We start from the raw sequence: 18,746 nt of genomic DNA, 5'->3' as shown, positions 1-18,746 counted from the left end.
CTGGGAGCCAGCAGTCTTGGGCTGGGAGGCTGGCCTCTGCTCCCCTTCCTCTGTGGATACCTGGCCATGGTGTGTGTGTTGGGGGACCCTGAAGACGGGCAGCAGTGGCACCAGAGCTGAGGCCGGGGCATTTCTATTCTCCAAGGGACCCCCCATACACAGGCCCTGGGACCCCCTCTTACTGGGCCCTTGGGCCCCTTCGCGCACTCCCCTGGCTGCAGTGACGCTTGGGGGGTCAGGGGCTCTGAGGGCAGGGCTGAGGGGCACCAGAAAGTGGGCTTGCAGGGAAAGAACCCAGGGCCCACAGCCAGGGTCCCCTCGTGCTGAGAGACGACGGGCGCTGCTTCCCCTCTTCTCCGGGGAAGCCCTGCTTTGGGGGGGGTGACAGGTGCGTGTGGCTGGGCACGTGGCACAGTGCGACCCCGCCTACCCCCAACACAGTGGAGAACTAGACAAGTACATGGTGCAGCTCGGCTTCCGTCACCTCCGTGTTTATTTTTCTCTGGTCTCCTGGCCACCCAGGGCTGAGCCTCTTCTGGGACCAGAGCCCCCCGCCCCTCCCTCAGAGCCTACAGCAGTTGCGGCTCGCACCCTCTGGGGGCTAGGAGAGAGGACGAGGGTCCGCCGGGGCTCTCAGTAAAGGGCCGGCCTCTCCCTAGGGACGGTGACCGCCAGGCTGTGGAGGACAGGCTGGGACACCTGCCGCGAGGCAGACAAAGGCTTTTCCGCAGGTAGTCCCGTGGTAGCACCCCAGAGGTTCCAGGGCCCAAGGAGGTGCTGGCCGGCACCCGACGGCAGTGGAGCTGTCAGACGTGGCCGGCAACCGTGGCAGCTTCGCGCTCTAGCCGGCGGCAAAGTTCCAGGCGGCCCCGCAAGCCTTGCCGGGCTCCGGGGCAGCCCGGGCCCCCGGCTGCGGTACAGGGGCGCGCGCCCAGAGCCCGCAGCAGGCGCGGCAGGTCGCGCAGCAGGCGGTAGCGCGGCAGGACGCGCAGCGGCCGAGGGATGTCGCCCTTGGCGCAGAGGCGACTGAAGTAGGCCAGCAGCAACAGCGGGCGGGGCGCGGCGCTCAGCAGGGCGTGCAGGGGCGCGGTGCGGGGGTCGGAGCCGCCGGCCGGGCCCCACAGCAGCAGCACCGTGCCCCGCTCTCGCACCACGCGCGCGTGCGCTGCCCACAGCCACGGCAGCGGGCCCATGTGCGCCACGCGCGTCCCCTCCCACAAATCCACGATCACGTCCCGACCGCCGCCCAGCGCCGTCCTCAGCAGTTCAGCCAGCGCGCCCACGAGGCGCCGCTGCTCCTGGGACTCCGCCGCGTGCAGGAGCAGCACTGGCCGTGCTGGGTCTGGGCCTGGGGGCGGCAGCAACAGCTGAACAGAACGGGAGGCAGCCCACTGCCCCGCCCCCTGTCCCTCTCCTGCCCTCGGGGGTCAGCACCCACAGCAGCCAGGGCGGTAGGAGCCACACAGACAAAAGGCACCCCTTCCAGAGTGAAGGCCGAGGTGCCAGGCTTGGCAACGGCAACGCAGGCTGGACGTTCACCCCGCTGGCCTCTTGCCCAGTGCCTTGGTGCAGTGACAAACCGCAGAGAGGGCCCTTGTCCTGCCTTAGCCATTCCGGCCCACCAGGAAACCCTAGGCTCACTCCCTTGGATGGCACAGACTGGGAGCCGCAGCAGGGAGCGGGAGGGGGCAACAAGACTGGGCAGGTCTGGATCCAAAGGTCACCCTCACTGAGCTTACCTGACAGTGGGTGGCAGCGGGTGAGGGCCAGGACCACGCCCAGTAGGGTGGCGAGGGCCAGCAGAGCCACGATCGAGAGCCCCAGGCGTCTGTGAGAGACTGAGTCCGGCGGGGTGAGGCCCTGCCTAGCTCCTCAGGGCCCACCTCCCTCTTGCACCCCACTCCCTTCCAGCCAGGAACTCACCATCTGGACATAAGAGGCGCTTCGAGGCAAACTGGACATCTGACCTCCATACCTGAGGGCAAAGGCCCAACCCTGTGAGCCAGGCTAGCCCCTCCTCCCAGGGGGAGATGGAGGAGACATGGAGGGTGGAGAAGGGGGTCCCCACTGGCTTGGAACTCCTGCAGCTCAGGCTGGGTCTGGTCTACCCGCCCACTCACCACAAAACAAAGGTCAAAGGTGGCAACTCAAGTGTGACTGGCCAAACTCAAGAAATCAACTCATAAGTTGCCTGGGGCTGCTGTGAGGGCCTGGAGAGCATGGCCAAGCCGAGTGACCACAGGGCACCGGGCTCCAGGCCATGTAACTGTGTCAGAGTGTAGACACAGGGCACTAGGCTTTCTGCTTTTCCAAGAGAGGCCAGGAATCCAGCTTTTAAAAAACATACATAGAGGGGCCGGCGCTGTGGCGCAGCGGGTTAATGCCCTGGCCTTGAAGTGCCAGCATCCCATATGGGCGCCGGTTCTAGTCCCAGCTGCTCCTCTTCCTATCCAGCTCTCTGCTATGGCCTGGGAAAGCAGTAGAGGGTGGCCCAAGTTCTGGGGCTCCTGTACCCACATGGGAGACTGGGAACAAGCTCCTGGCTCTTGGCTTCAGATTGGCCGAGCTCCAAATGTGGCCATTTGGAGAATGGGCCAGCGGATGGAAGAGCTCCCTCTCTCTCTCTGACTCTGTAACTCTGCCTTTCAAATAAATCAATCAATCTAAAAAAAACCCCACATAGATGGTGGCAACTTATTCCACTTAAAAACACTGCTATGCTGACCAAACCTAACATTTTGGAGCCCAGATTTTCCGCCCATCACCTGTGGAGTAGGTGTCAGAGGGTGTAAGCAGAGGGAGGGTGGGGTTCCTTACCAGGACACAGCCCCCCGGCCTCAGGAAGGGAATAACGAGGTCCAGTGCCACTGGGCCTGAGCCCTGGGTCTGTAGGAACAAAGAACAGAATGACTGTTTCCCCACAGGCAAATCCGGCTGTGCCCATGCTGTCCCCACTCGTCCCACCCAGGCTTCAGGCCAAGTGCCACCTCCCGCAACAGGTCCAGGACCTCTTGTCAACAGACTCAGAGCCCACTGGGTGCCATGCCCTGGGACATTGTCCCTGTCATCCCACAGCCTGTAAACCAGGGAGGCTTCTCACACTGCCTTCACCAGGAAGAGGCGTCCCACACCCAGAAAGTGCAGGAGTCCAGAGGAAGGAGGCCCGGGCTTAGCCACTGCCTCTGGGGTCCCTGGCTCTGTGCTCATGGCACGTAGTCGCCTCTCTGCCCTGAACCTCTGCCAGATCACCGTCTATAGCCGACTGGGTGACTGAGAGGTGGGGGGGGGGGTGCAGGCGAGTGGCCTCTCCAGTAACTCGAAGCAAACTGGAGCAGCAGTGGTAGCTGTCAGTGGACCAGGAGCTCCACATGAGCCGAGTCTGTTACACATGCGTCTTGTGTCTCCCAGGACCTACCACGGGGTGGGCACGGCATGCCACACTGGACAGAAGGGATCGCCGTCTGTCCACACGCAGGGTGTGGCTCCACCCCGGGATGTGGAGGTGACCACAACCTCTGTCCCAGGGGTACGCCCTGTACCTCCTGCCCCACCCATCTCAGACGCCAGTCTCTAGCCAGCCAGTGCACAGACACGGCCAGAGTGGCCTCCCCTCACAGCTGAACTCAGAGCACAGAATGAGTCAGGGATTTGGACCTCAGTTTTAGGCCATCACACATGACTGTGTCTTAAACCCGAAGTGTGACTAAGTCTTAAGTCTGGCTTCATCTTAAATCTTAAACTGTTTGCTACCCCTTGCCTGGCACTGGAGCCATCCCAAGATGCAAAGCAAATAGACAAGCTCCTAGCGAGCATTCAAGGGAGAACTGGAAAGAGCCAATCATGCTTCCTCAGCCTGCTGCTGTGGCTTTGTGGGTGCGCTTGACTGTGACTTTGATACTGGAGACCAGAGCAAGCCTGCAGTCATGCTGTTCTGTGTGCACGGAAAAGAGCTAAGTGTGTGTGCAGGTGCCAGGGCTCTGCCTCCTGGGATGTGCAGAAACCTGGGCACGGGCGCCTCCGGAGGCCGGAGAGCACTGCAGAGGATGGCTGGGGTCAAGAGAAGGCATCAACACCCCTCGCGACAGCAGCAGCATGGGCAGGCGTGAGAACAGCTGCCTGCGGGGGAGGGGGAGCCTCAGGACAGGAGCCAGCTGAAGCTGAAGCCGCAGAGAAGCGAGCCAGGTGCTCGAGGCCAGGGATGTGCTTGCCCACCGGGCTCAGCGTCTGTCTCCCTGACGTGATGAGATTGGGGCCTGTGCTCTGAGCGACAGGACGCAGTGGGGCCCACCTCCAGGGCGCCCATACCTGGCTGACACTGTAAATGGGGGACATCAAGGGGTCATGCCCCAAGCCTGGGTGGCTCCAGGCAGCACTGAAGGCGGCCTGCACCATCGAGGAGAAGTGAAGGATCAGCTGCCGGGCCCGGGTTTCCATGCTCACGTTCCAGGATGTGCAAGCCCCTGCTGTGGGAGGTGACAGGAGCTGGGAGATAGCTTCCACGGAAGGCGTGGCTGGGCCACGGTTGGGGGAGGGTGAGATGAGGAGAAGGAGCCTCCGTCAAGGTCATTTCTGGGCTCACCAGTCTGGTGGGGACATTCCACATGGCTGCTGTTTCCCACGGAGAACTAAGAAACACAGGAATGCAAGTGGGCTCCGGGCACCAGCCACTGCCCCCGCCACCCCTCTGGCCGATGGCTGTACCTTAAAGCAGAGCTGAGGGTGTAAGTCCACCTTGTCCAAAATATACCACTGTGGGGAGAGAGCAGGCAGGCAGGCAGAAGGTCCCTGGGGCCTGGTCCTGCCCACCACCGTCCCTTGCAGGGGAGGGCAGGGAAGGTCCGTCCTCACCCCCTCTGACTCTCGAGCTGTGGCATTGGGGATATCTTCACAGAGGGTGTGCCCATCTTGCTTCTGACACAGGGAGGCCTCCAGCCTCAGTGGACAGCGGAGGGTCAGGGCCATGGCCATCTGATCGCGCTGGCTATAGTCGCTGAAGTGTACTGACTTCCAGAAGTCTGAGCCATCTGGGCAGGCAGCAGGGTCAAGAGGTGGGGCCCCAGCCCTGCCACGTCCACCCCCACTCCCCAGGCGCCAGGAGCCGCTGCGCCCAGCAGGGCTCCCACCCTCCCATCCCCATCTCAACCTTTCCCCCCGGCTGCCTCTGCCTGCCCGGCCGCGCCTGGCCGGCTCACACTCTGCTCGGGCAGCTCTCATAGCCACGCCTGCCTTCTGCTCTCGTCTCTCCTTCCTAAACCTTTCCCATTTCTGAGCCCAGCTCAGGGGCCAGCTTCCCCGAGACCTGCGCTGCTCTTGACGGCCATTCTGGGCTCCTCCCGGTCCTGACTTCACACCCCATGGCCTGCTCCTTAACTAGAACTGGCCGTGTGTGTGTGCCATTGCTTCCGCGTGCTACCCATGCTGTCGGGGACAACAAGGTGCGCACGGCACGGCAGATGCCCCCACTTCCACACCTAAGCTTATTTCAAGCCCCACAGACCGCTGGGAAGCAGGGCAGGCCACATCTTTTACAAAGTGAAGCTCAAAGCGGAGAGAGTGACAGAGCTGGAGTGGACGCGGCCTCCAGGCCTCATCTCCTGGCCCCTCACTGATGCCAGTACTGACTCACTGGCAGGCACAGCAGCCCGCTGCCCCCTGCACGGCTTCTGGGCTTCCTCCAGCACAGGTGTGGGGGCACGTGAGCGAGGGGGACCGTGTGCGCGCACAGGGAGCGTATGGACAGCACTCACAGGCTTCGGGCCAGCTCTGGAAGGGACACTTCTTGTGCCTCACGGTGTCCTCTTGCAGGTGGAATGCCTGGAGGGACAAGGGTGGGGGTGCACGTCAGAGCACGGCCTTTCCTTTCTCACTTACACCTCAAACTGTCTGGCTGGACCTTACAGCGGTGAGGCTGCCTGAGCCGGCAGGACACCGGGGAGGGGAGCAACGGGGCGGGGGGAATCCAGGGCACAGGACAGAGACTGGCTGACACCTCTTCTCCCCGGAGACGCCCAGTCCCTGTGCTGGCCACCCTGGCAGCTGCCGGCTGCGCTAGGTCTGTCTGCAGCTGCCTTTCCACCTCCCAAGGGACAGGCTCCCGGCCCTCGCTGTGTGCTCCAAGGCATCGCCTGGTCCTCAGCAGAGAAGGAGGCCCACCACGGAGGCCCGGCGGAGCCGAGCTGCTGGGGGCTACGGAGGCTGCAGGCCCACCCGCCCCCACCGAGACCACACACACAGCAAGGGCAGCTGTGCTGGAGCACAGCAAGCTGGGCTAGGGTGCGGCTGAGCTTGGGCGCCCCCAGGAAGCTCCTTTCCCCTCGGACCCAGCGGGTGGCCTGCAGCCACGCTGGCACCAGTCTTCCTCAGCACCTCGAAACACCCAGCCCTTCTCAAACCTGACTGGCTAGCGACCAGCTTGATCTGCGCCGCCCACCCGGGGGGCCTCCCCAGGTGCTGGGGGCAGCCACACCTTCTCCTCTGCTCACCTCTATGCACAGGCAGGGCAGGAGGAATTCGTAAGGCAGGTCAGCAGTGTGGCCCCCAGACACGATTTTCTGTGGATGCAGCAGCAAAGGGAGAGGGAAGAGAGGGCAGAGACAGCACGGGCGCCCGGGGCGGGAAGTGGGGCTGGGACCTGGGCCACCACGTGGGACTTTTCCATCTTATGCCCTAAGACGAGACATGCGCTCTCACAGGGCCTCTGCTCTGGACTCCGCCCACTTGTGCTCTGGGGAGTCCAGGGGGAGCCGGAGGAGAAGACAAGGAAAGGCACACACATTTACTGAGCCCCTAGTGTGTGCCAGGCAGGCTGGCAGGTGCTAGAGCTCCATTAATTCACGCAGTGACCCTGCCGGGGTGTGGGGCTCAAGGCAGCGGCAGCCCTGCGTGGCACCACGGCACCTGGAGGTGCAGGTGGCCGCTCAGGCCTGGGCTGGGCGGACGCGGGACACCTCATTCTCTGGGGGACAGGGACAGGGGGCAGACGGGAGGCGCCCAGACCCATCTGGCTGCCTGCTCCGTCCCCAGGGACTGAGAAGCTCTCAGGGCAATGGGAATCCACCGAGCGGCCGCTCCCCCTCACTGCTCTGCTCTTCACCCCTGCTGCTCCCCCGCCCGCCTGCCCCTCGGCCCCCACGGTTCTAGCCAAAGCCCTCCCCAAGCACCTCTCCTGGTAAGGACACATGGACAAGGCCTCCCCTCTCGCCTCAGCTCCCATCTGAACAACGGGGAGGCCTGCTGGCTCCAGCACCGGGTAACCTGGTTCTTTGTTAGGGGACAGCACTCCTACCTGGGTGTCGAAGGGGCTGCTCAGCTCTTCACATTCCAGTGCCCACTGATGACAAAGACGCAGATGGACCTCGGGGCCTGGCGGAACGGTTGCCCGAATCACCCGAGCCTCCGGCAGCAACTCAAAGGAGAAGTCGGGCCCTGAGGAGACGCCTCGGTGGTCTCGCTCCGCCTCCCACAGGCAGCGCCCCTCAGATAAACCGTCTCCCCTTGCGCCCCCCGCCTACCTCCACGCCTCGGCGAGCCCAGGCCCGGGCGACGTGCTGCTGCATCTGGGTACCAAGGCTGGGTCCTTTTGGAGCGCAGCCCCCTGTGGCACGTGTCTGGGCAGGGCACGGAAAGGTGATGGCCCTTCCCAGACAGGCAATGGCGACCCAGGAGCCTCCTCTGCAGGCAGAGAGCACAGTGGGCCGCGGGCTGGGAACCAGGAGGTCCGGGGCCTGTCTCCTCCTCTGGAACCTGAGGAACCACGGGTATGCTGCTCGACCTCTTCTGCCTCAGTTTCCCTGACTGTGTAACGGATGCCACAGTCGGCTTCCTCTCCACACTTCCCCCGCCCTCAGAGCAGGAGGGCTGCAGGGACGTGACAGGGACAGGCACGGAAGGCCAAGGACAATACCTGAGCGGGCGCCGGCATCCTGGGTCGCCTACAGAACTTGAACATGTAAGACTTCCTGGATTTCCACGCTGAGAGGCAGAAGCAGCCCCTCTGAAGGCCTGCACAGGACAGGGGACACTCGTCACCCAGCCCTCGTCGCCCCTCCCCCACCTGGAGGTGTGGGGCCGGTGGGAGATAGCAAGTCATTTCTTCTCAGCAATGTCTGAGTTAGTTGAAAGGCAGAGTGACACACAGAGAAAGACAGGGACAGACAGAGAAGAGAGACAGAGGGAGAAAGGGCTCTCCCATCTGCTTGTTCACTCGGCCAAGGCCCACAGCACTCAGGGCTGGGTTCAGGCCAAAGCCAGCCTGGAACTCCATCCAGGTCCCCCACGTGGGCGGCAGGAACTCAAGTCCTCGAGCCACCACCTGATGCCTCCTCGGGTTGCACATCAGGAGGAAGCTGGGGCAGGCGTGGGGAGGGACTCAAACCCACGCTCTCCGACGTGAGCCAGGTGTCCCCAGCAGCCCCTTGCCTGCTGCACCCAGCGCCCGCCCCGGTCAGCACTGCTAACCACGAGGAAGACGACGCCAAGCTACTGCAGTCCTGGAAACCAGGAGGCGGTGAAAAAAGATTGGTTTATTTATTTTAAATATCTATGTTTGCTTCAAAGGCAAAACAAGAGAGACAGGGAGAGAAACAAAGAGGGAGAGAGAGCTTCCACCTGCTGATTCCTTCCCCAAGTGGCTGCCACAGCGAGGTCTAAACCAGGCTGAAGCCAGGAGCCTAGAGCTCCATCCAGGTCTCCCACGGGGACGGAAGGAGCCCAAGCACTTGGGCAATCGTGTGCTGCTTTCCCCGGGCCATTAGCAGGGAGCTGACAGGAAGCAGGGCAGCAGGGACTCAAAGTGGCAGTGCCATCATCAGCGGTCCCTTGACCTGCTGGGCTGGGACATCAGCCCCGAAGCACTCACTGCTTCGCAGCAGCAGGTTACTCCTCCGCCTGCGGGCCAGCATAGGGGCACCAGTTCTAGTCCTGGCTGCCCCTCTTCCCATCCAGCTCTCTGCTGTGGCCTGGGAAAGCAACAGAAGATGGCCCAAGTGCTTGGGCCCCTGCACCCTCATGGGAGACCGGGAAGAAGCTCCTGGCTCCGTTGCGGCCATCTGGGGAGTGAACCAACGGAAGGAAGGCCTTTCTCTCTGCCTCTTCCTCTCACTGTCTTACTCTACCTCTCAAATAAATAAATAAAAATCTTTTAAAAAGAAAAAGCTGCATTACAAAGATTCTCATCCTTGTGTTAGTTCTAACCATGGAAAATTAGAAACGGCCAATTCTTAAGCATTTACTAGGCACCGGGTGCGGAGTTAGGCAATAAACAGAGAGTTGAAAAGGCAGGAAGACCCTGCAGTGGGTGTCTGGCGCAGCAGTCAAGACGCTGCCTGGGACCCCTGACTCAATACAGCAGTGCCCGGGTCGAGTCCCAGCTCCTGTCCTGCTAATGGGCACTTTAGGAGGCCACAGGTGATGGCTCAAGCAGAGGTGACTGCCACCCACGCGGGAGACTGGGCTGGAGTTCTGAACACCTGGCTCTGACCTGCCCAGTCCCAGCTGTCACAGGCACTGGGGAACGGACCAGATGGGAGATCTGTCTCTTTTGCTTTCAAACAAATAAATAACTTTAAAGATTTATTTATTTTATGTGAAATAGTTAAAGAGAGACAAAGAGGTCTTCCATCTGCTGGTTCACCTCCCAGATGGCCGCAATGGCCAGGGCTGAGCCAGGCTGAAACCAGGAGCCAGGAGTTCCATCCAGGTCTCTCACATGAGTGGCAGGGACCCAAATACGTGGACCATCTTCTGATACTTTTCCGAGGCCATCAGCAGGGAACTGGGTAGGAAGTGGAGCAGCCAGGACTCGAACCAGCACCGAAACGGGATGCTGGTGTTGTAGGCGGTGGCTTAACCTGCTATGCACAACACTAGTCCCAGTAAATATATACTTTAAAGAGATCCCACTCTGCTACTGAAGCACCTGTGTTGAAATCCCAACTCAGGCTCCCGATTCTAGCCTCCTGCTAATGCAGACCCTGGGAGGCAGTGGGTGGTGGCTTGGTTGGTTCCCTGCCATACCCACGTGGGATACTGAGTCCCTGGCTCCAGGTTCCGGCCTCGGTCCAGCTCCAGCTGTTGTGTGCACTGGGGGAATGAACCACTGGATGACAGCACGCGTGAGCTCCTTCTGTCCCTCCCTCCCTTTCTCTGTTTCAAATAAATATTTTAAAGAACATATAACCGCACTCGTGAAGGCCAGTCATGCTCTTAGGATGCTCTAAGCCCCTGACGGGGTGGAGAACAGAACCAGCATCTGCTCTCGGACGCTCGTCTGAGCCTAGCTGCCCTCCTCAGATGTCCCTAAGCTGCGTCTCCCCTGAGAAGAGCCCCAAGGGCTGTTTCTCATACCTGAGGCATCTGACGCCACACGCAGGTGCCAGACCGGAACGTGCCGGAGCCTTCTGGGGAGCAGTGCCAACAGGGAACTGCAGGGTGCACAGGCGGGGCTTCCTGGGAAAGACGGACGAGGTCAAGGGACAGGGGCTGTGGAGGCCCCTCCTGCTCCAGACAGGCTGCGCCACCTCCATCCTGGAAGTGTGGCCCCGGGCAGTGAGGAAGCTTCTCCAAGCGTCAGAGTCCCGAGTCACACACTGGGTCTGCCATGACGATCAAACACGACCGCACGTGGAAAACGCCCAGTAGAGGACCACTGCTATATACTCAGGACTGCAGGAGCGGGCGCCTGGACAGTCCCCTTCCCGCCGCATCGTCGCCACAGGCCAGAGGCACCAAGTCCTCATGTGGTCACCTCCACTCAGCCCCCGCCCCGTCGGGTCACAGGGAACCTTGTCCACACTGCAGTCACCTCCACTCAGCCCCCCCCCACCCCCCGCCGGGTCACAGGGAACCTTGTCCACACTGCAGTCACCTCCACTCAGCCCCCCCGGGTCACAGGGAACCCTGTCCACACTGCAGTCACCTCCACTCAGCCCCCGCCCCGTCGGGTCACAGGGAACCTTGTCCACACTGCAGTCACCTCCACTCAGCCCCCCCCACCCCCCGCCGGGTCACAGGGAACCCTGTCTACACTGCAGTCACCTCTACTCAGCCCCCCCGGGTCACAGGGAACCCTGTCCACACTGCAGTCACCTCCACTCAGCACCCCCCCCCCCGGTCACAGGAACCCTGTCTACACTGCAGTCACCTCCACTCAGCACCCACAGGTCAGAGGGAACCCTGTCTACACTGCAGTCACCTCCACTCACCCCTGACGGGTCAGAGGGAATCCTGTCCACACTGCAGTCATCTCCACCCAGCACCCACAGGTCAGAGGGAACCCTGTCTACACTGCAGTCACCTCCACTCAGCCCCCCCGGGTCACAGAGAACCCTGTCTACACTGCAGTCACCTCCACTCAGCATCCACAGGTCAGAGGGAACCCTGTCTACACTGCAGTCACCTCCACTCAGCATCCACAGGTCACAGGGAACCCTGTCTACACTGCATCTCCTCAGCCCCCCCAGGTCAGAGGGAACCCTGTCTACACTGCATTTCCTCAGCCCCCCCAGGTCAGAGGGAACCCTGTCTACACTTTATCTCCTCAGCCCCCCCGGGTCAGAGGGAACCCTGTCTACACTGTATCTCCTCAGCTGCCCTGGGTCAGAGGGAACCCTGTCTACACTGCATTTCCTCAGCCCCCCCAGGTCAGAGGGAACCCTGTCTACACTTTATCTCCTCAGCCCCCCCGGGTCAGAGGGAACCCTGTCTACACTGTATCTCCTCAGCCCCCTCCCCGCACCGCCCCACCCCGGGTCAGAGGGAACCCTGTCCACACTGTGCAGTTCTATCCACCCAGAGGAGGAGGATCCCTTGGGGAAAGCGCGTGCCTGGTGCCCGTCACCCGCCCTCTGGCAGCTCTGTGCCACAAGGCCAGGCTGGCCGGTGCCTGTCCCCGAATGCAGGGCCCACTGAGGGTCTGGACTGAGGGCTGGAGGGGTCAGCGGATCAGCAAATGACACTCACCAGTCAAACTGCTCTCCTGAAGTCGTGGGGCCGTGGGCGGGGGAGGAAAGACAAATTATTAGAAGGGATTCCCACACGGACTCCCTGGGATCGCTGTCTTAATCGAGGTCCACAGCTGACAGCCATTCACTCTCCCCTCCCAGCTCCGCCCCGCCCAGCCCGCAGTACACAGTTACGTTGGCAGCATGTGGAGGCCACAGTGAGGCAGGGCACGGCGCAGCGGGACAGAGAGGCGTGCAGGTGTCCTTACCTGGCAATGGCACCTCCCTGTGTGAAGGGCCAGAAGACTGTGGGTGCTCCGGCAGGGCGAGCGGCAACAGACGATCCCACCAGGGGCACAGAGGCCAACGGCCAGCAGGAGCAGGGGCGCCCATCCGGGGCTCCCCATGGGCTTCTGCAGGGTCAGGGAGCAGGGAACATGGCTGCGCGGCCTGCACGGGGGCAGCAGGGCCCCACTGTGCACAGCACCAGCAGGAGCCCTGCCTCGGCCTGCCCTGACCCCGCCCTGCTGCAAAGCTCCTCCCCCGTCCTAGCCAGCCAGCCCGGGCACATTCCTTCTTCCATGTGGAGGGACGTGGAGGGACGTGGAGGGATGGAGGGACTCAGCCCCCAAAAACTTCCAGTGCCCCACCTGAAAGACAACGGGGCCCTGGTGTGGGAGAAAAATGACAGGAAAGGGGCCAGCATCGGGTTGGGGGGTGCACCCATTGCTTCAGCCCTCCCACTCCTCAAACACCTTGCAGATCCAACGTGTCCAGGAACACACTCTACCTTGGGTCTCCCGTGGACATGTGCTTCCTGCCGTCACTTAGATTATTAATGGAACTACGAAGCACTGCTTCGCACCGGGTCCTGCAGATACAGAGGCGACCCACGCACCAGTCAGCGTGGGGCAAAGAAGGGCAGAACGGCATGATGGGTGCAGGTAACGGCATGACGGGTGCCCCAGGTGGACTCCGGCTCTCAGGACTCCGCCAGCGCTCTCGACCTGTCATCTGCTTCCAGCTCTTCTGGGAAAAGAGCTCCATGAGGGGAGCCTCCCGCTTCAGCACAGCGGCTTCGGAGGCCCCGGAGCCGAGGGAGCGGCCCCACACGCTGACCTGGTTTCCTGTGGTTTCCGCTGCAGGAGCGAGGCTGAGGCTCCCGTCTTCAGGGGACCCTCCCCACCACCCCACAGCTTCCTCTCCCTCATGGAGCACCTGAGCTGCTTCAGCCCTCATTCTGCATCACCCACAGAAAATTTGGGGCGCACCTCCCAGGCCAAGCATCTCGAGAGTGTCGAGCCCATGTGACCCAATCGAGAACGCCCTTCTGCAGCCAGAACCAGCCTTCTTCCAGACAACTCCAGTCCTAGGTCTTCAGGGTCCACCTTACACATTATCCTCAAACTACTCTCTAGCTTTTGAAGCCATTACAAGATAAAGACCTTTTGTTCACTTTTTTTTAAGTACCTAAAGATGCCTTTTTTAAGATTTATTTTATTTGTTTGAAATACAGAGTCACAGAGAGAGGTAGAGCCAGAGAGAGGTTTTCCATCCGCTGGCTCACTCCCCAGATGGCCTCAATGGCCAGAGCTGAGTTAGTCCAGAGCCAGGAGCCAGGAGTTTCTTCCTATTCTTCCATGCAGGTGCAGAGGCCCAAGGACTTGGGCCATCTTCCACTGCTTTCCCAGGCCACAGCAGAGAGCTGGATAGGAAGTGGATTAGCCGGGACTCAAACTGGCACCCATGTGGGATACCGGCACTGCAGACCAGGGCTTTAACCCGCTGTGCCACAGCTCAGGCCCAATCTTAAGATTTTTTAATTTATTTGAGAGGCAGAGTCACAGAGAGTGAGAGGGAGACACAGAGAGAGGTCTTCTACTTGCTGGTTCACTCTCCAGATGGCCACAACAGCTGCAGCTGAGCCGATCCAAAGTCAGGAGCTTCCTCCAGGTCTGCCCATGGGTATAGGGGCCCAAGGACTTGGGCCATCTTCTACTGCTTTCCCAGGCCATAGCAGAGAGCTGGATAGGAAGAGGAGCAGCTTGGACCCGAACCAGCGCCCATATGGGATGCACACACTGCAGGCGGAGCGTTAACCTGCTGCGCCACAGCACTGGCCCCAGGACCTTTTGTAACTTTGTTTCTCCTGTGCCTGAGAGAGGGTGATGAGACAGGTGCTCTGTGGATGAACAGGTGTCAGTTATGGCACATTTCATCTAAGTCATTTGTCTGTTTCACAGTTTGCTACCTGAGCCTCCTAAGCAGCCGGTGCCAGGTGAGGTTTTCTTCATTTCATAAAGGGAGAAATGAGGAAGTAGAGGGGAGAGTGATTTGGTGAAGGTCAAAGTCTGCAGCTCAGGGAACTCCATTCCCACCAGGCCCGGCACCTCGGTTCTTGACCACTGCATGGTCTCCCCCCGCCCCCACACTGCTTCACCTTCCTCTGCTCTCGGAAACCGGAAGGGTCAGCCAGACCTCTGTTGTTCTCTGCAGAACTGACAACAACAATCAAACGGTCTCTGGCTGTGCTAGGAATGGGTTGGGGCACGTCCCCCAACTCCCCAGCACACGGTGCTTCACGTCTGCATAGGCGTTTCCCGGGCCTGCTGTGGGGCGGCGCGTAAGGCTGCTGTCTGTAGAGCCAGCGTCTCATATGGGTGCAGGTTTGAGTTCTGGCTGCTCCACTTCTGATCCAGCTCCCTGCTAATGCACCTGGGAAAGCAGTGCAGGATGGACCAAGTGCCTGGGCCCCTGCACCCACGTGGGAGACCTAGATAAAGCTCTGGGCTCCTAGCTTTGGCCTGGCCCAGCCCTGGCCATTGTGGCCATTTAAGAAGTAAACCAGCAGATGAAAGACCTCTCTCTCTCTCTGCCTCTCTGTAACTCTTTTCAAATAAAATACATAAACCTTAAAAAAAAAAAAAAAGTTTCCTAGCGCTGGGGGATAACGTGGGAAACTTGGTTCTCTTCTAGAACACTTCTGATTCCTCTGTCCTCTTGATCTCTGACGGTGAAATTACCTCGTTGACTGCTCCCTAATCATGCTAAGGTAAGGTAGGAGAAGCAGAAAAGAAAGAGAGAAAAGAAAAAAGGGAGAAGAGAAGAGAAGAGAAGGTGGGACGAGAGAAGAGCGAGCAGCAGAGAGAAGGGCGGAGCGGGGGCCAGGGAGCCTGCAGCTGAGTCCTGGCCCGGGCTGAGTGCTGGCAGCCTGCTCTGGGAGGGCTCTGAACCAAAAAGCTCACTCCGTCAGCCAGGGCCACACTCTGCCCACTTCATCTTGTCTTGCTAGTTCTACAACCCTGAGGTCAGTATTACTGCCCATTTCAGACAGGAGACACTCAGCAGGACTGGGCAGCTTGTCTAAAAACACACAGCCAGGTTCTAGGTCCGGTTGCTCCTCTTCCAGTCCAGCTCTCTGCTGTGGCCTGGGAGTGCAGTGGAGGATGGCCCAGGTCCTTGGACCCTGCACCCACATGGGAAACCAGGAGGAAGCACCTGGGTCCTGGCTCCGGATCGGTGCAGCGCCGGCCATAGCAGCCATTTGGGGGGTGAACCAACAGAAGGAAGACCTTTCTCTCTCTGTCTCTAACTCTGTCAAACAAACAAATACACACAGCTAAGATGCAGAGCGCTGGGCCTCACAAGCACGTCTTCTTGGCTCTTTCGGCCAGAACACTGTGCTGTCCGCAGGAGGAGTGGGAGCTAGCAGTGTGATACAGGCAGCAGGCTCAAGGCTGAGGTGGCCAGACCTCTCAGGGTGGGGACTGCTCAACAAGCGTCAACACACACATGGTCAGCAACTTTGAGGCTGGACTGGGGTGGAAGAGGAGGAAGGGCAACAGGGCTGTGTGGCGAGCTCCAGAGGCCCTGACCTCTTGGAAATGGCCGAGGCCTGTGTCTCCTGGCGTTTGTGCATGAACTGCCCAAAACATCACACTCCATGACCTTGACCTGCGGACGAAGCCAGTCCAGGGAGTTGTGGAGGCCGCTCTGCATGCTCCAGCACACAGTTCAGGGTCACAGCCTCCCTGGCCAGACCACGCAGCAGCAGCTCCAGGGTCTTCTGTGATGGCCACTTCCTAAGGTCTGGCGAGCCAACCACACCCACTGGTGAACACCCAGGGCAGGAAATTCAACCAATCAGATCAATAAAAAACCAAGAGTGGGCGAGCACCCTTCACCTCTGCTCTTCAAGAATTTTTTTTAAAAAGGTAATTAATTTGTTTCTCTGAAGAGAGGAGAGAACTTCCACTTTGACTATGGCTCTGTCTAAATAAGATCGGGAGTTTGTGAACTCAAGAGGCTTCCATAGCCTTGGCAGCTCATGACAAGAGCCTTGGGTGATTACTGACGTCATAAATAAGAGTGTCAATTGTTAAATCAACAATGGGAGCCACTGTGCACTTGCTCCGCTGTAGGATCTCTGTCCTTAATGTGTTGTACAATGCAAATTCACGGCAAAACTACTACTCAAACAGTACTCTACACTGTGTGTCTGTGTGGGTGCAAACTGTTGAAATCTTTACTTAGAATATACTAAAGTTGATCTTCTGTATATAAAGATAATTGAAAATGAATCTTGATGAAGAATGGGATGGGAGAGGGAGTGGGAGATAGGATGGCTGTGGGTGGGAGGGAGGTTATGCGGGCAAAAGCTGCTATAATTCAGAAGTTGTACTTTGGAAATTTATATTAAATAAAAGTTGAAAAAAAGTAATTAATTTGAAAGGCAGTTAGAGAGAGGCAGAGACAGAGAGAAAAAGAGAATCTTCCATCCACTGATTCATCCCCCAAATGGCTGCCAACAGCTAGAGCTTGGCCAATCAGAAGCCAGGAGCTTCATCCAGGTCTCCCACGTGGTTGCAGGGGCCCAAGCAAATGGGTCATCCTCTGCTGCCCTCCAAGGCGCATTAGCAGGGAGCTGGATTGGAAGTGGAGCAGCTGGGACTCAAACTGGCACCCATATGGGTGCTGGCACTGCAGCTGGTGGCTTTACCCACTGCACCACAGCACCAGCTCCTCTTCCAGAAGTGAGAAAAGGCAAGAACTTCCAATCTGAGAAAGGAAGTCAACTACTGCTCATTGGGAAAGGCACTTTTTTTTTTTGACAAGCAGAGTTAGACAGTGAGAGATAAAGACAGAGAGAAAGGTCTTCCTTCCTTTGGTTCATGCCCCAAATGGCTGCTATGGCCAGCGCGCTGCGCCGATCCGAAGCCAGGAGCCAGGTGATTCCTCTGGGGCTCCCATGCGGGTGCAGGGCCCAAGCAATTGGGCCATCCCCCACTGCCTGGGGAAGACACTTTGATACTAAGCCACTACAATGGAAGAGACGATTACACATGTCATTTATTTAAGCCTCATGACACTGCTGGGAGGTACTAAGATACTCCCACGTCAGATCAAAAACTGAGGTCCAATAGTGAGCTTAAGGTACAAGGTAGTAAAACGCCTCGGCAGAATCCCAACCCAAGTCAGTCTCATGAGAAACCACTCACTGCCCAACACTGCCTTTCTAGTGACCTAGAAGGTTTCTAAGAATCCCTCCAACCTACTCTCTACTCCTACAAGGATCAGGAAACAATAACCACTCTGTGCATCGATTGAGAGCTATGTGGTTCACAAAGCACTTAAAAAAAAAAAAATTATTTGAAACAGTTGGAGAGAGGTCTACCGTCCTCTGGTTCACTCCCCAAATGACAGCAATGACCAGAGCTGAGCTGATCCAAAGCTAGGAGCTTCTTCTGGGTCTCCCACATGGTGCAGAGGCCCAAGAACTTGGGCCATCTTCCACTGCTTTCCCAGACACATTAGCAGGGACCCGAACCAGCCCCATATGGAATGCCGTCGCTGTAGCCCGGGGCTTTAACCCGCAGCACCACAGCTCCAGCCTCCACAAAGCACTTCCACAATGCATCTCCTTTTATCTTCACAACCTGTGAACAGGCAGGGTTGATCCCGGTCCTATGAGCAGCAGGTGCACATGGATCTGAACACCAATATTCTGTTCTTTCCATTTAATCAAGACCCAACAAGAGGTTTGCCTCAGGGAATGCTGCCACCGTCAGGCAAAAAGGGGGGAAATGCCAAGGGAACCAGAACCCACACAATCCAACAAGGCACACACACCAAGCAGCTGTTTGAGGTTTTAGTTACTTCCATAATGAGTCTTCAAAAGTTATCTAGGGACCAGCACTGTGGCACAGCAGGTTAAATAAAGCCCAGGCCTGCAGTGCCAGCATCCCGTATGGGTACTGGTTTGAGTCCCAGCTGCTCCACTTTTTTTTCTTTTTCTTTCTTTTTTTTTTTTTGACAGGCAGAGTGGACAGTGAGAGAGAAAGAGAGAGAAAGGTCTTCCTTTGCCGTTGGTTCACCCTCCAATGGCCGCCGCGGCTGGCGCACCGCGCTGATCCAATGGCAGGAGCCAGGTGCTTATCCTGGTCTCCCATGCGGGTGCAGGGCCCAAGCCATCCTCCACTGCACTCCTGGGCCATAGCAGAGAGCTGGCCTGGAAGAGGGGCAACCGGGATAGAATCCAGTGCCCCGACCGGGACTAGAACCCGGTGTGCCGCGCCGCAAGGCGGAGGATTAGCCTGTTGAGCCACGGCGCCGGCCTGCTCCACTTTTTTTAAGATTCATTTTATTTATTTGAAAGAGTTACAGAAAAAAGTAGAGACAGAGAGAGAGAGGTCTTCCATTCCCTAGTTCACTCCCCAGATGGTCAGAGCTGCGCTGATCCGAAGCCAGGAGCTTTCTCCGGGTCTCCCATGTGGGTGCAGGGGCCATCTTCCACTGCTTTCCCAGGAT

At 59.0% G+C, this 18,746-nt stretch overlaps 1 protein-coding gene across 5 annotated transcripts in view; it reads right to left on the bottom strand.

The window, feature by feature from the left end:
- Positions 1-68: 68 nt before the first annotated feature.
- Positions 69-18,746, bottom strand: part of IL17RE (interleukin 17 receptor E) — a 22,181-nt gene continuing 3,503 nt past the window's right edge. The window contains exons 2-17 of one of the 5 annotated variants that reach the window (XM_062200417.1): positions 12,209-12,810; positions 11,959-11,974; positions 10,345-10,446; positions 7,904-8,001; positions 7,512-7,671; positions 7,286-7,425; positions 6,483-6,551; positions 5,748-5,814; positions 4,849-5,024; positions 4,702-4,749; positions 4,580-4,625; positions 4,306-4,460; positions 2,818-2,886; positions 1,924-1,975; positions 1,740-1,838; positions 69-1,348 (exon numbers count right to left, since the gene is read on the bottom strand). In XM_062200417.1, coding sequence (XP_062056401.1) covers positions 807-1,348; positions 1,740-1,838; positions 1,924-1,975; positions 2,818-2,886; positions 4,306-4,460; positions 4,580-4,625; positions 4,702-4,749; positions 4,849-5,024; positions 5,748-5,814; positions 6,483-6,551; positions 7,286-7,425; positions 7,512-7,671; positions 7,904-8,001; positions 10,345-10,446; positions 11,959-11,974; positions 12,209-12,346 — 1,977 coding nt within the window. In that variant the 5' untranslated portion in view covers positions 12,347-12,810 and the 3' untranslated portion in view covers positions 69-806. The other 4 variants (XM_062200419.1, XM_062200421.1, XM_062200420.1 and 1 more) reach the window with 4 other exon arrangements.

Source organism: Lepus europaeus, chromosome 9, assembly GCF_033115175.1.
Source record: "Lepus europaeus isolate LE1 chromosome 9, mLepTim1.pri, whole genome shotgun sequence".
In the NCBI taxonomy this organism is placed as follows: Eukaryota; Metazoa; Chordata; class Mammalia; order Lagomorpha; family Leporidae; genus Lepus; species Lepus europaeus.
The sequence above is the reverse complement of the archived record's forward strand: the minus strand, read 5'-3'. Positions and strand labels throughout refer to the sequence as shown.